Below are 13698 nucleotides of genomic sequence, written 5' to 3'. Positions count from 1 at the left end.
TATTGAACCAGACTTTGTGACATCTAAACAAACACACAAAAAAACAAATTTTATAGAATTGTTTTATTGAAATAATTATTAACTTCAAATTTGACCCATATTAAAGAACCAGCGGCCGGATTCACGAAAATGTTCTTAAGGAAAAACATAAAGAAAGTTCTTAGGATAAGTTGTAAGAAGTTCGTTAGAACGTTCCTAAGTGCAATTCGTGAAAACGTTTTTTTTCTCCTTTTTCTCCCAATTTGGAATGCCCAATTCCCAGTTCCCTCGTGGTGGTGTAGTGATTCGCCTTAATCTGGGTGGCGGAAGACGAATCTCAGCTGCCTCAACTCTTTCTCGCTGTCCTCATTTGAATCAGGACGGATCATTTTCAGAACTCGTTTTCTTCTCATCACCAGTATGAATGATGAGTGCTCATCCAGTCATATTTCATATGTTAAATCTCACTGTTAGAAATTCTATTAACGGGACATTATTACAAAGGCCTCAGAGCAGAATGGGAGTGTAATTAAACGCATGGTTTGACCGCAGGGCTTCAAGATCTCTGATTAAACTTGCAGCTCTGATGAAGATTTCTCATTTTTTTTAAACGCAGCTCGCTGATGAGGGTCTTTCTGATGATCGGATGAACTTCAATCGTTTTTGTCTTGTATTCTTGTACCGCTGCTCCAAATGCACTTCTGAAAGTTTATTTGTGGGTGAATATCACAAAACCTGTCAAGAACATGTCTGGGTTATATTTTACCTGGAATTAGAAGATGAAAATATGAAATTACATCTTGCATGAAGAAAACAAAGCCTATTTTTAGCACGACAATTTGTTTTTGTTTTTACATTTACAGTGTTACAATGAAAAAGTAATGGTCTTAAAATAGGCTTCGTTTTTGTATTATTTAATTAATTATTAATACAAAATAACTATTGATATTTTAAATTAATTTCAATAATTATTATTTTATATTGTTTTGTGTTTGGGGTGAAATATGACTCATATTTTTGTAAGAATCACCTTTTAAGTGTTTTTTTTTTTTTTTTTTTTTTAAGGCTCTATCAATGGGAATGGTGACTGAATACTACCATTACATCTTTACCACACTGGTAAGACACACACACACACAAATTCAAAGTCTGCATTATTCATGGGAACGAAAATTGAATTGTCTCAAAGCGCCATTTATAAGGAAAATTGGTCTAATTTACATTCTTGGTAAAACTGCATAACTTGCTTTTAAAGATATCTGGTGTTGTATAAAAGTGCTTTGAGAGTTCTGAAAGAAGAACTTTGAACCCGTCTCAGATTTGCTGTCAGAACAAAAAGCCTCTCTGATCCGCCTGGTTCTTCTGCGTGACTCTTACAGCCAAACTGAAGCCGAGAGACTTTGATTCACTGACTGAAGAGAGAGAGAGACAGGCAGTCTGTGCTCTGAGAGTGAGACAGCTGCTGTATCCTCAGAGATTTATACAGGATGTGTTTGTGTTGCTTGAACAGCTGTTTTCTTGAGATTCTTAAAAACACTCCACCTGAACATCACAACACGTCTCTCTCTCTCCTTCTGTCTGAATATGCATACTTCCCTTCTATAGAGCATGCAAAAAGTAGTGCATCAAATGAGCAGAATGTCCAAATATGCCGTATTCACGAAACGTAGGTGAAATATACCTGGATGATCCACTGAGATCCCATAATCGCACAGGAGCTGAGGAGGAGATGTCATATTCTAAACACGTTTCAGGCGTTGGTGTTATTGGTACTAGCAAATTTGCACCTTGTGCTTAAATTGTACTTGTTTAACATCACCAGAGTAAAGTGTTAAGAGTAAATAATTGCAAAAATGGCTCTGAAATGTGAAGTTCTGAGAAAACATCGAGCAGCATTTGAGATGCACAGATCACACTTGCTTTGCTGTTTTCTTATGTAATGCACGCTGTAGAGCCGAGAAGGGCGGGGCCGGGCTGGAATGAGACACACCCGGTCCCCAATCAGCCTGATGGGGCGCGCGAGGGATAAAGGCGGCTGGGGACGACAGTTCGAGGGAGAGAGAATTACAGGCAGCTGTACTGTGTGTTTTTGGTTGTGTGTTTTGTTTAAATTGTTTATTAAATTATTATTTAAGTTGTCAAGCCGGTTCTCGCCTCCTCCTTTCCACTAAACCCCCTTACACACGCATTCTTTTAGTTTTCACTGTTTTGCTGAATAATGAGAATCCGAGTAAACTCTGTCACTTGGCCTACATTGTTTTTTTTTAATTTTCTGTATACTTTATAAAAATTTCACTTTACAATAAGGTTCCATTTGTTAACATTAGTTAACTACATTACTTATAAAGAATGCCACTTTTACAGAATTGATTCACCTTGGTTAATGTTAATTTCAACATATACTAATACATATTTAAAGTTGTACCGGTATACATTAAGTAAGCGATAATGTTCAGTCAGCCGGTTGTTATCACAAAGAAATATATCCTGAAAGGGTGATCAGGACCCTGTGTTTATTTTGCGATAACAACTGGCTGACTGCTCATTATCCCGCTTATTACACGGCTACTAACATACATGGACATAAAATATTGATTTGTGTTGAAATGATGTAATTATGTGAGAATAAATAAATCACCAAACAGCTGAAATCCACCTCCGGTTTGTGTCAGAGTTCTGTTGGTGTTTATTTTGTAATTAATGACCATCCGACTCATTATCCAGCTTATTACAAGACTACTTGCCAAATAGATACACATGAAACATTGAAATTATTTTATTAGCTTACTTGTACAGATCTCACAGTAATCCAATAAGCAGGAACGATGATTCGCAATACCCGCACGAGCGGTCTGATATGTGGATGTGCGGTTGTTACTGAACAATATCAGACCACTAGATGGCGCCATTGACTAACCAGAATCGAGTATTCCGTGTAATAGCTTTAACGTGAACTAACAATGAACAATTGTATTTTTATAAACTGACATTAACCAAAATTAATACTGCAAATGCTCTTCATGAGGTGAAGATGCTCATGTTCATGATACCTAATGCATTAACTGATACAAACAAAGGGAGCCATATAGAGCTGTTCAGCTGTGACGTCAATTTGTAGGCGAACACGGAAGTCTAATTCACCATGTGTTCCCTTGGGGTTTTATCAACTTATGAGTAAAATAAGATCTGTAGTAAACATTACTTCACGTTACGTGGATGTTTTTTTTGTTTTTTTCACCCAATTTAGAATGCCCAATTCCCAGTGCGCTTTTAAGTCCTCGTGGTCACGTAGTGATTCGCCTCAATCCGGGTCTTGCCTCCGCGTCTGAGAACATCAACCCACTTGTCTAAGGCTTGTTGAGTGCGTTGCCACGGAGACATAGCGCGTGTGGAGGCTTCACGCCATCCACTGCAGCATCTGCGCTCAACTCACCACGCGCCCCACCGAGAACGAACCACATTATAGTGACCACGAGGAGGTTACCCCATGTGACTCTACCCTCCCTAGCAACCAGGCCAATTTGGTTGCTTAGGAGACCTGGCTGGAGTCACTCAGCACGCCCTGGGATTCGAACTAGCGAACTCCAGGGGTGGTAGCCAGCATCTTTTACCACTGATGATACGTGGATGTTTTGTTCTACAACATACTATATTAAACACATTTTTATACCTCAAACGTGAATTTTGAAGCTGATTTGAAAAAAGTATGCAACGGCTTCAAAATTCACATTTGAGGTATAAAAATATGTTTAATATAGTATGTTGTAGAACAAAACATCCACGTATCGTGTAGGAATGTTTACTACAGATCTCATTTTACTCATAAATCCAAAACTCCCATTATAAAACCCCATGGGAAAATCCAGAGGGAACCCATGGAAAATTATTTTCCAGGTTTGTGGACTACAAGCTGAACAGCTCTATTGTAAAGTGTTTCTGCATTTTAGTTATACTGTATACTTAAAAAATATCCAAAAATGAGGGGCCTGGGTATCTCAGCGAGTATTGACGCTGACTATCACCCCTGGAGTCGCGAGTTCGAATCCAGGGCGTGCTGAGTGACTCCAGCCAGGTCTCCTAAGCAACCAAATTGGCTGGTTGCTAGGGAGGGTAGAGTCACATGGGGTAACCTCTTTGTGGTCGCGATTAGTGGTTCTCGCTCTCAATGGGGCGTGTGGTAAGTTGTGTGTGGATCGTGGAGAGTAGCATGAGCCTCCACATGCTGTGAGTCTCCGCGGTGTCATGCACAACGAGTCACGTGATAAGATGTGCGGATTGACGGTCTCAGAAGCGGAGGCAACTGAGACTTGTCCTCCGCCACCCGGATTGAGGTGAGTAACCGCGCCACCACGAGGACCTACTAAGTAGTGGGAATTGGGCATTCCAAATTGGGAATTTTTTTTTTAATCCAAAAATGGAATGAATAAAAATTGATGCTGCTTTGCAGAAGCAATGTTGAAAGAATAGCGCGCCCAAAATAAACATTCTGTCAAAATTTACTCATCCTCGAGTCAAAGAGAAGCACCATAAAAGTCGTCCATATCTCCCGTGCTCTTCTCAAGTCATATGATAGCATTGTGTGAGGAACAGATTAAAATTTTAGTGTTAATTCACTGATAATATTTCCCTTTACTCATTCGATTCTGAGAATGCCTTTGTTTACATAAGTGTGGTGCAGAAACACATTTGGCATCGTATAAGGAGAAGGCAGTGGAGGAAAAGTAATTGCACTCAAACGTCATTGCGTGTTCCTGCGTGTATTCTCACCACGGCAAAGTGAACAAGATTTTGAGAACTCCACGCTTTGAAAACCACTGACTGAACAAATACTTTTAAGGGGCCTCTGTGTGTGTGTGTGTGTGTGTGTGTGTGTGTGTGTGTGTACAGGATCTGTTTGCTCTGGATATGGAGCCGTATCGGTTCAGTGGAGTAAACATGACTGGGTTCCGTATCCTGAACACGGAGAGTGCGCAGGTGTCGTCCATCATCGAGAAATGGTCCATGGAGCGACTGCAGGCGCCGCCCAAACCAGACTCAGGCCTGCTGGACGGCTTCATGACGGTGAGTGTGTGTGCACAGGTTTAGCCACAATTTTATGTGCAAAATTGACTTGTGAGGACTCATAAACTGGCCATTTCGTGTTTAGCTTGAAATCTAATAATGTCAGCAGGTTTGTGTGAGGGTTAGTGTTTAGTTAATATCATTTTCTTAGTATAAAAACCATTAATGTAGCTTCTTTTTCTTTGTGTGTGTGTGTGTGTGTGTGTGTGTGTGTGTGTGCTCTGCTTGAGCATTTGGAACTATTATGGAGCGTTTTCGAGTCTAAATCCCAGAGATTTAGTCTTGAAGTGGGAATGAATCTTTGTGTTTGAAAATTGTTATCCATCTTTGTGCTTTCTTTTGACGTTTGCTCTGTTTTTCTCTCTGAGACTGAACAAACGTGTGTGTGTGTGTGTTTGAGTGAGTGAGTGAGTGTGTGTGTGTGGTGTCTCTCTGGTGTGAAGTGTTTGATTAGTTCAAAGGAAACTTCGTCACTCACAGATCGTGAACAAACAAGACGTCAGGAACAGAAAAACGTTCAACATTTTACACACAGCTTGAGAAAACAGACAGTGACTTTGTTGCAAAACCTAGTGAGCTGCCTACTGTTACGTTTCCTCCCCGTCTAGGGGTGGGGGGGAGAAAACTAACAAGTGATAAAGAACAAAATTATTTAAATGAAATGTATATGGAGGTCTTCACTCCTGTCCCAGCCAATAACAACCACAACAGATTACAATAATAGTTAAGTTTATTTTCTTCTATGAACACAAAAGGAAGCATTAAGACTTCAAGAGGGGACCAGGCCAAAATAATAAACAAAAGGAGTCTAGCTGATGGGAGGCACAAACTGCTTACCCTTACAAATAAAGAAATAGAAAATGATCAACAGAAGTCTAGCCTCACTCCCTATCTAGCCATAAACAGGAGAAAACAAGGTTTACAACAAAAAATGGCGCCCACCTCTCTACTGCTTCCATAAATGTTAAGGGGTGGAAATAAGCACACACCCAACACAGGATTTTATACTCACAAGATTGTAAAAAAAAAAAAAGGCAACTGTTTATCATAGAGTGCAACTTCAAGTTACAACAGCACTAAACACCAAAGCTGCACATGCTGGGGCAGGAGGAAGGAGTCTCTTCTAGCTGACTTTCCACCTCAACTTTATCCACATGTTCCCCATGTTGTCCACCAATCAGAGCAGCTCAGCACTTGACCATAATCATTGGCAGCTGATGTCAATTAATCTGGTTGGGAAAATGAAGAGAGAGAACACAAGGAAAAACAAGGAAGACAAAAGAAAACATACAAACACTGTATAATCAATATACAGTCAACCACTACATCCACAGATGTAACAAGGAAATAAAGAAAGAAAGAAATACGTCCTGGGACGTAACACTACCTAGACAGCATTTTAAGGTGTCATACAGTAGGCATGCTTCTGATATGAAGTTTGTTTTAAAAGATACACCGCTTAGATTTTTCTTCCTTTAAAATAAATAAATAAGTGTTAGTGCATTGTTTTTTTTGTTTTTTTTCTCCCCAATTTGGAATGCCCAATTCCCAATGCGCTCTAAGTCCTCGTGGTGGCGTAGTGACTCTCAGTTGCCTCCGCGTCTGAGACCGTCAATCCGCGCGTGGTTTTTTAAGCACGTTACCGTGGAGACGTAGCGCATGTGGAGGCTTCACGCTATTCTCCGCGGCATCCACGCACAACTCACCACACGCCCCACCGAGAACGAACCACATTATAGCGACCACGAGGAGGTTACCCCATGTGACTCTACCCTCCCTAGCAACCGGGCCAATTTGGTTGCTTAGGAGACCTGACTGGAGTCACTCAGCACGCCCTGGATTCAAACTCACGACTCTAGGGGTGATAGTCAGTGTCAATACTCGCTGAGATACCCAGGCCCCGTGTTAGTGCATTGTTAATATCTTGCAGTATAATTTTCGTCTTGCCACATTTTCATCAACAGAATGTTTTATTAAAACTGTTTGGTTATCGTCATGATGCATGAGGTGACAAATGCATTGCAAAGAGTTCAATAAATATAATCAGTCCAAGTTGGCAGACGAATCAAGAGATATGTTGATTACAAATATACTTGCATTTCATTAAATAGTTTAATGGTGCTTCTTGCATCCATCTCCGCTGTTTCGTAATTGTTTTTCAATGTAAGCATGCAAAGAAATGCTGCATTTCATACCGTGAGCATGTCCAGTTATGAGAAATTCCACTTTTAAAATGCATCTTAAGGCAGATGTCTTCTGTTCTATTTTAATGTGCAATCTGTGATCTTCCCTAGAAGAAAGATGAATTTTTATAAATAATTTTTTGTCTAATTCTTATCTGATTATTGTACAGCACATTGGTCAACAGTCTGTTGTTTTTAATCATGCATTATAAATAAATTGACTTCACTTGTTTTTGAACGCATCAATGCGTCCTGTGTGAGCGGCCCCTTAAAAGGCAAGCTGTGTGTGTTTGTGTCAGCAGTTTCACCTAAAATCAATCTGTGATTCAGACAGGTATATTGTACTTGGGATGCTAACTATCTCTCAGCTAATACATCTTTTCTCAAAAGAACAAATAAAACACAGACTTGTAAATATCAATTCGATCTGCGATGTTCCCTGGAGCTCTCTTAAACTCAAATCTGCAGCTCAGTAAATCAATTCATCGGCTGAACTAATATCAGAAGATAAAGGACTCGGCTAAATAATAAATAACTGATGTGAGGGCAGATGAAGCATCTCATTAGAATTACAGATGTTTATGACTTTCTGTGGGAGAATTCTTCCTTTGGCCTCATTTGCATGAGTAAAGCTGATCTACAGATCTAATCAGATGCTCAGATAATGGAATTCATTAGCTGGAGAACGATTACTTATCCTTCAATATGATTTCAGCATGTACGGCTCTGAGTTCATATGCAGTTTGTTACTTGTCATTTAAAAACAAAGAGATGAAATATTCGATGTGATATCAGACCACACACACACACACACACACAGTTACAACATCACAGTCTACTTAGTGTGTATGTGTAAAGAAAACAAGATAGAGCAATGTTTGAGAAAGTCTCTCTATCTGTCATCTCCACAACTGTTGCTGCCAGTGATGCAGGGTTACCATGGAAACCGTTGCCCATATGGTGGATCTCTGTTGCTAGCGTACATCAGGAGGCCTGTGATGGGATGAGGGTTGCCATGGAGATTTCAGTCCATTTTTCAGACTGTGTGCTGTAATTTATAACTGTATCACTGCAGAGAGGGATTAGACATGAAACACAATTCAACAGCAGTTATTAATTCTTTTTTCTCATAGATGTAAATGTGTTTCTCAGAAATCAACTCGATATCTGACACTCTCACAAATCACACAGAGGAAGAAGAGAAAATATTTGTTTTCTCGAAGGGATAGTTCACCCAAAAATGAAAATGCTATCTTTATTTGCTTACTATTATGTTGTTGTTTTTTCAATTGAACATTAAAAACACAACTCTTGACATCCAGCGATAGTGGCTATTCTATTGGATGCAGGCTAGACGCAAACATTTGCTGAGGTGAAGATTATCTGTGAATAATGACTTAAATTTGGGTCTGATTAGCACTCACGCAAGCAAACACACCTCCGGGTTCATTTAAACAGCAGGTTTCAATGGTGAATATGAGCTTTTAAGCATTATATAATGTCATAATTGTTGTTAATGGTAATCAAAATGATTAAAAAGGGATTTCTAATGTTTATAGTGAGCAAACTGTTTGCAGCTTCTTTTTGAACTATTGACAAAACCACTTTTAATTTGTTTCAGTAGATTACATCCTCACATGTTTAACACACTTCTAAAGTCTGAGAAATGTGGCATATAAAAATGAAAACTACCATCAGATACAATATGCATCTATACTGCTTACATTTTTGGTTTACAGACAGTAAATAATAATATTTACTGAAATATTCTGGGTTCAAATACTAGTTAACCTCAGTTGACAGCATTTGTGGCATAATGTTGATTACCACAAAAATTAATTTCGACTCGTCCCTCCTTTTCTTTAAAAAAAGCAAAAATCTGTGTTCAAGTGAGACACTCACAATGGAAGTCAATGGGACCAATCCATAAACGTTAAAATACTCAAAAGTATAGACACAAGACATAAACAATATGTGTGTTAACATGATTCTAGTGCAATAAAATCACTTATTAACCTTTTCTGTGTAAAGGTTATTATATATTCTCATGACAATATAAAGCTGTAAACCCCAAAATGACTGTAAAAACAACGATTTAAACAATACACAAGTTTAAACACACTTTAAACACAATTTTAACAAAATGTCATCAAATTGGATTGAGTAGTGAACTTGACCCTGGATCCTGAACACTAAATGTGCCACACCCTGAGAAGTGTAGACTGCTTTATGAAATGTTGAGCCTTGCGAGAGAGAGAGAGCATTGTTTGTGCAATACCTTTACAGAATGGTAAACACTGCTCTGTGGTGTGTCCAAGCCCTGAAAATGGTGGCAGTGTTGTGCAATACCCTTGAAAAGGATAACAATGCTTATGACGCTTTTGGGCCCCGATGGGCACTTGAGGAGTATGAGGGAGGGGGAGCATTGTTTGTGCAGTACCCTTGAAAAGGATAACAATGCTTTTGAGGAGTATGAGGGTGGTGGAGCATTGTTTGTACAATACCCTTGAAAAGGATAATGATGCTTTTAAGGAGATGAGGGTGGCGGAGCTTTGTTAGTGCAATACCCTTAAAAAGGATAACAATGCTTGATCTATGTGAGCCCCAAGTTAGGTGAGCATTCAGTTGTGCAATACTCTTGAAAAGAGTAACCTATGCTTGATGTATTTGAGCCCCGAGTTGGGCGAGCATTCGGTTGTGCAGTACCCTTGAAAAGGGTAACCAATGTTTAGATATAGTGAGCAATGTTTGTGCAATACCCCTGCAAAATAAACAATGCTCTCATCCAAATAAAAAGTATTAAATCAGTATAACCAATAACAGTACAAATACAACTGGCAATGTTACAAAGACATAAAATATGAAAACGCATAAACATTATTGTAAACTGAAGAATATACACATGATTTACCTATGAAGCACACTGAACTGGCTGCTGGGCGCTCTGTCACATGATTATGAATGTGTAATGTCAGATTTTCCAAATGATCGCTGGTATTTGTATAGGTGTATTGTAAGCTCACTTGACCAGTTCTTCAGTTGTTGTTTTTTTTTTGTTTTTTTAACAGTGAAACGCAGTGCTGGGCAATTCCACCGTTATGGATGTGACATTTTCAGTGAAAATGTGAAATTTAACTTCATATATAAATAAGTCATTGCCAGCGTATCAAACCATTTGAATATATAATCATATACACCTATAGAGACAAGACAACAGAAAATTTTCGTGCAATATCCAACTTCCACTTATTGTCATTTTCACATAAATGGGGAAAAACCAGTATTACGGACATGACATCTCTTCATTATAGACATTACAGTTGTGAAAGCAGCACTTGCATCATGAGGAAAAACCATCAAAAATGCCATGAAACCTGCTGACATCAACCCCCGAAACACTGTTATGATGCCCATCAAGGCATTGGCATTTCTCCATGGTATGGTTGACATTTCCATGGAATTGCCCTGCTGCTTTAGTAATTCAATGGTATAGTTATACGATACCCATCCTATGTGGCAGGAAGCATGCATACAACAACGAAACTCCCCTTATACATATATCATGATGGCCGCCTCGGTGTGGAGCGCTCCTATTGTTTTGTTGTTTTTGTTTGTTTGTCCTGTGTTTAGTAATATTTCCAGTCAGTTTTACCAGAGACGAACTGCTGAACATTCGACAGCTTATACCAGACAGTCTTTTTGAATATTCAGACGTTTTGCTAGACATTAGTTGGAGGTGCAGCTTTGTTGTTCAGGAGATGCAGGCGTGGAAGATGAACCGGTGCGCTGGTCAAACTCCGTCTGCGGGGCTTTCGAACAATGCTGCTGAGCATTCATCTTGCGAATCTCCTCTCTCATCCTAACAAAACAGATGAACTACATCTCCTCAACCGCACAAACAAGGACTTTTCAACCTCTGCTTCCTTGTGCTTCACAGGAACCTGGCTGAGTGAAGCCATTCCGGACAGCGCGTTACATCTGCCGGGCTTTCAGCTGTTCAGAGTGAATCGCATCGCGGAGTTAACGGAAAACAAGAGGTGGTGGAACATGCTTTTAATCAATGAAAGTTGGTGTACAGATGTAACAACATTAAAGAGGATGTGCTGTTCTAATTTGGAAGCTCTTTTTATTAACTGTAAGCCTTTCTACTCGCCGTGGGAGTTTTCCTCGTTTATTCTGGTGAGTGTGTATATCGCACCAAACGTGTGTTTGAATGCGGTGCTGCAACAGCTGGCTGATCAAATCACAGACACGGAACAACAAAACCCGGACTCAGTTATTATTATTCTTGGGGATTTTAACAAAGCAAATCTCACACGTGAACTGCCCAAATACAAACAGCACATTACATGCCCCACCAGAGACAGGAACATACTGGATTATTGCTACACAACAATAAAGGATACATATCGCTCTGTCCCTAGAGCAGCTTTGGGACTCTCTGATCACTGTCTGGTTCATCTTCTTCCAACCTACAGGCAGAAATTAAAATCAACCAAGCCAGTAGTAAGGACTATAAAGTGATGGACTAATGAAGCAGAGCAGGAACTACAAGCCTGCTTCGATTGTACAGATTGGAGTGTTTTTGAGGCTGCAGCCACAGACCTGGACGAGCTCACAGATACTGTTACATCATATATCAGTTTCTTTGAGGATATGTGCATTCCTACTAGGACTTATTTAAAGTTCAACAACAACAAACTGTGGTTTACAGCAGAGCTCAGGAAGCTTCATCAGGCCAAAGAGGATGCTTACAGGGGTGGGGATAAAGTCTTGTACAATCAGGCCAGGAACAAACTGAACAAGGAAATTAGAGTGGCAAAAAGAAGATACAAAGGTCACAAAGTTGTTGTTGTCATACTGGGTTCCTTGTCTATCTTTGAATGCTATTCTCATGATGGCATCGATCAATGTATTGAACAGCTGAGGGTGGGTGACATCTCCTTGGTGGACTCCAGTTTGGACAAAACATATTTTTCTGATAGTTCGCTGAGGATCCGCAGCCATTGTATGATGTTTGAAGGAGTTGGTTGATCAATAAAGATGATGATGTTACGCTTCCCACATCAAATTCTATCTTCCATCAATTGAGGAATAGAAAAGATTTGATCGCAGCAGCCCCGATTTGGTCTGAATCCGGCTTGTTCTTCTCGGCTCGTCTGCTCGCGATATTTCTTCAGCCTGGATTGAACGATCTTCATGAACACCTTGCCGATAATGGAGAGCAGACTGATACAGTGATAGTTCTTGCATACCCGACTGTCACCTGTCTTCAGAATTGGCATGATAACAGCCTTCTTCCATGTTGATGGAATGCGTTCTAAGTGCCAAATCTGTTGTAGGAGCATGTGAAGCCGATTTAACAAGACTTGGTCTACTTCAGGAGCCTTTCCATTCTTCAGCGATTTTATGGCGATTCTCACTTTGTCAACATTTGGCTCGCCATCGAAGAGTGGATTCTCAGGTGGGTCGATGGGTGTTGGCTCTACTGTTGATCTGTGCGGCTGATCATGGTTGAGTAGTTCTTGAAAGTACTCCTTCCATCGCCATAGATGCTCACTGGGTGAGCTAACAAAGGTTCTATCCATCTTCTTTATGTTGTAATTTGTTGATTTGCTTCGTCCACTCAACCTGTTGAGGGTCTGGTACAGGACTCAATATTCGTGCATGGATGCTGCTTCCTCGAGGTCAGCCGCTATCTTATTCCAATAGACTTCTCGTTCAGACTTCATCTTCTTTCGGACTTCTCTGCATAGCTGTCGGTATTGCTCAAAGTTGACGTGGTTGACTCGTTTCCATTCTCGCACCAAATCCAGGTACTTGTCCGAGATCCACGGTTGTGTCCGGTGGAGGATAGGCGGGCATATAGGGATGACACAATGTAGGATCGATGATGTTATTTGCTTTTCTTCTTCTTCCATGTCGTCCAGCTGATTGAGTAGTGCGAATTTATTCGACAGGGCAAACCGGAATTCTTGTTTCATTTCTGGATCCTTTAGTCGCATCCAATTTGGCTTGACTTGTGGGGGTGCCTTGCACTTTGCCCGCTGGAGTCGCAGTTGGAGCTTGGTGTGAATGAGGCAGTGGTCCGATCCGCAATCAGGTCCCCTCATTGCATGCACATCCTTAAGTGACGACCGGAAGTGGGAGCTGTTCAGGAAGTAGTCTAGGATGGCCGAGTCTTTGCCAGATGGATTTCGACACACAAGTTGATGTTTTCGAAGATGTTGGAAGTGACTTTTGTCAACGATGAGATTGTCGGATGAGGCACAGGGCAGTAGGCGCAGTACATTATTGTTGATTTCTCCATGGCCGAATATTCCCATTGTTTGATCCCATCCAAACCTGTCCACGCTGATGCGGGCATTGAAGTTGCCAGCCAGGATGATCATTTCAGTTTGTGGGATTGAGTCCATCGTACTGTATATTGTAGCTGGTTGTAGAAATTGTCTTTTGTTGCATCTGGGTTGGTCTC

The 13698-nt window shown here is 40.3% G+C and overlaps 1 protein-coding gene across 2 annotated transcripts in view; it reads left to right on the top strand.

Moving 5' to 3' along the window:
- Positions 1-13698, top strand: part of LOC127436426 (glutamate receptor ionotropic, kainate 2-like) — a 91744-nt gene that overhangs the window by 36867 nt on the left and 41179 nt on the right. For both annotated transcript variants that reach the window (XM_051690550.1, XM_051690549.1), the window contains exons 5-6: positions 1045-1098; positions 4867-5040. In XM_051690550.1, coding sequence (XP_051546510.1) covers positions 1045-1098; positions 4867-5040 — 228 coding nt within the window. The remainder of the gene's footprint in view (positions 1-1044; positions 1099-4866; positions 5041-13698) is intronic.

The sequence above is a fragment of the Myxocyprinus asiaticus genome, chromosome 47 (genome assembly GCF_019703515.2).
Source record: "Myxocyprinus asiaticus isolate MX2 ecotype Aquarium Trade chromosome 47, UBuf_Myxa_2, whole genome shotgun sequence".
In the NCBI taxonomy this organism is placed as follows: Eukaryota; Metazoa; Chordata; class Actinopteri; order Cypriniformes; family Catostomidae; genus Myxocyprinus; species Myxocyprinus asiaticus.
This window is presented reverse-complemented; position numbering and strand designations above follow the sequence as displayed.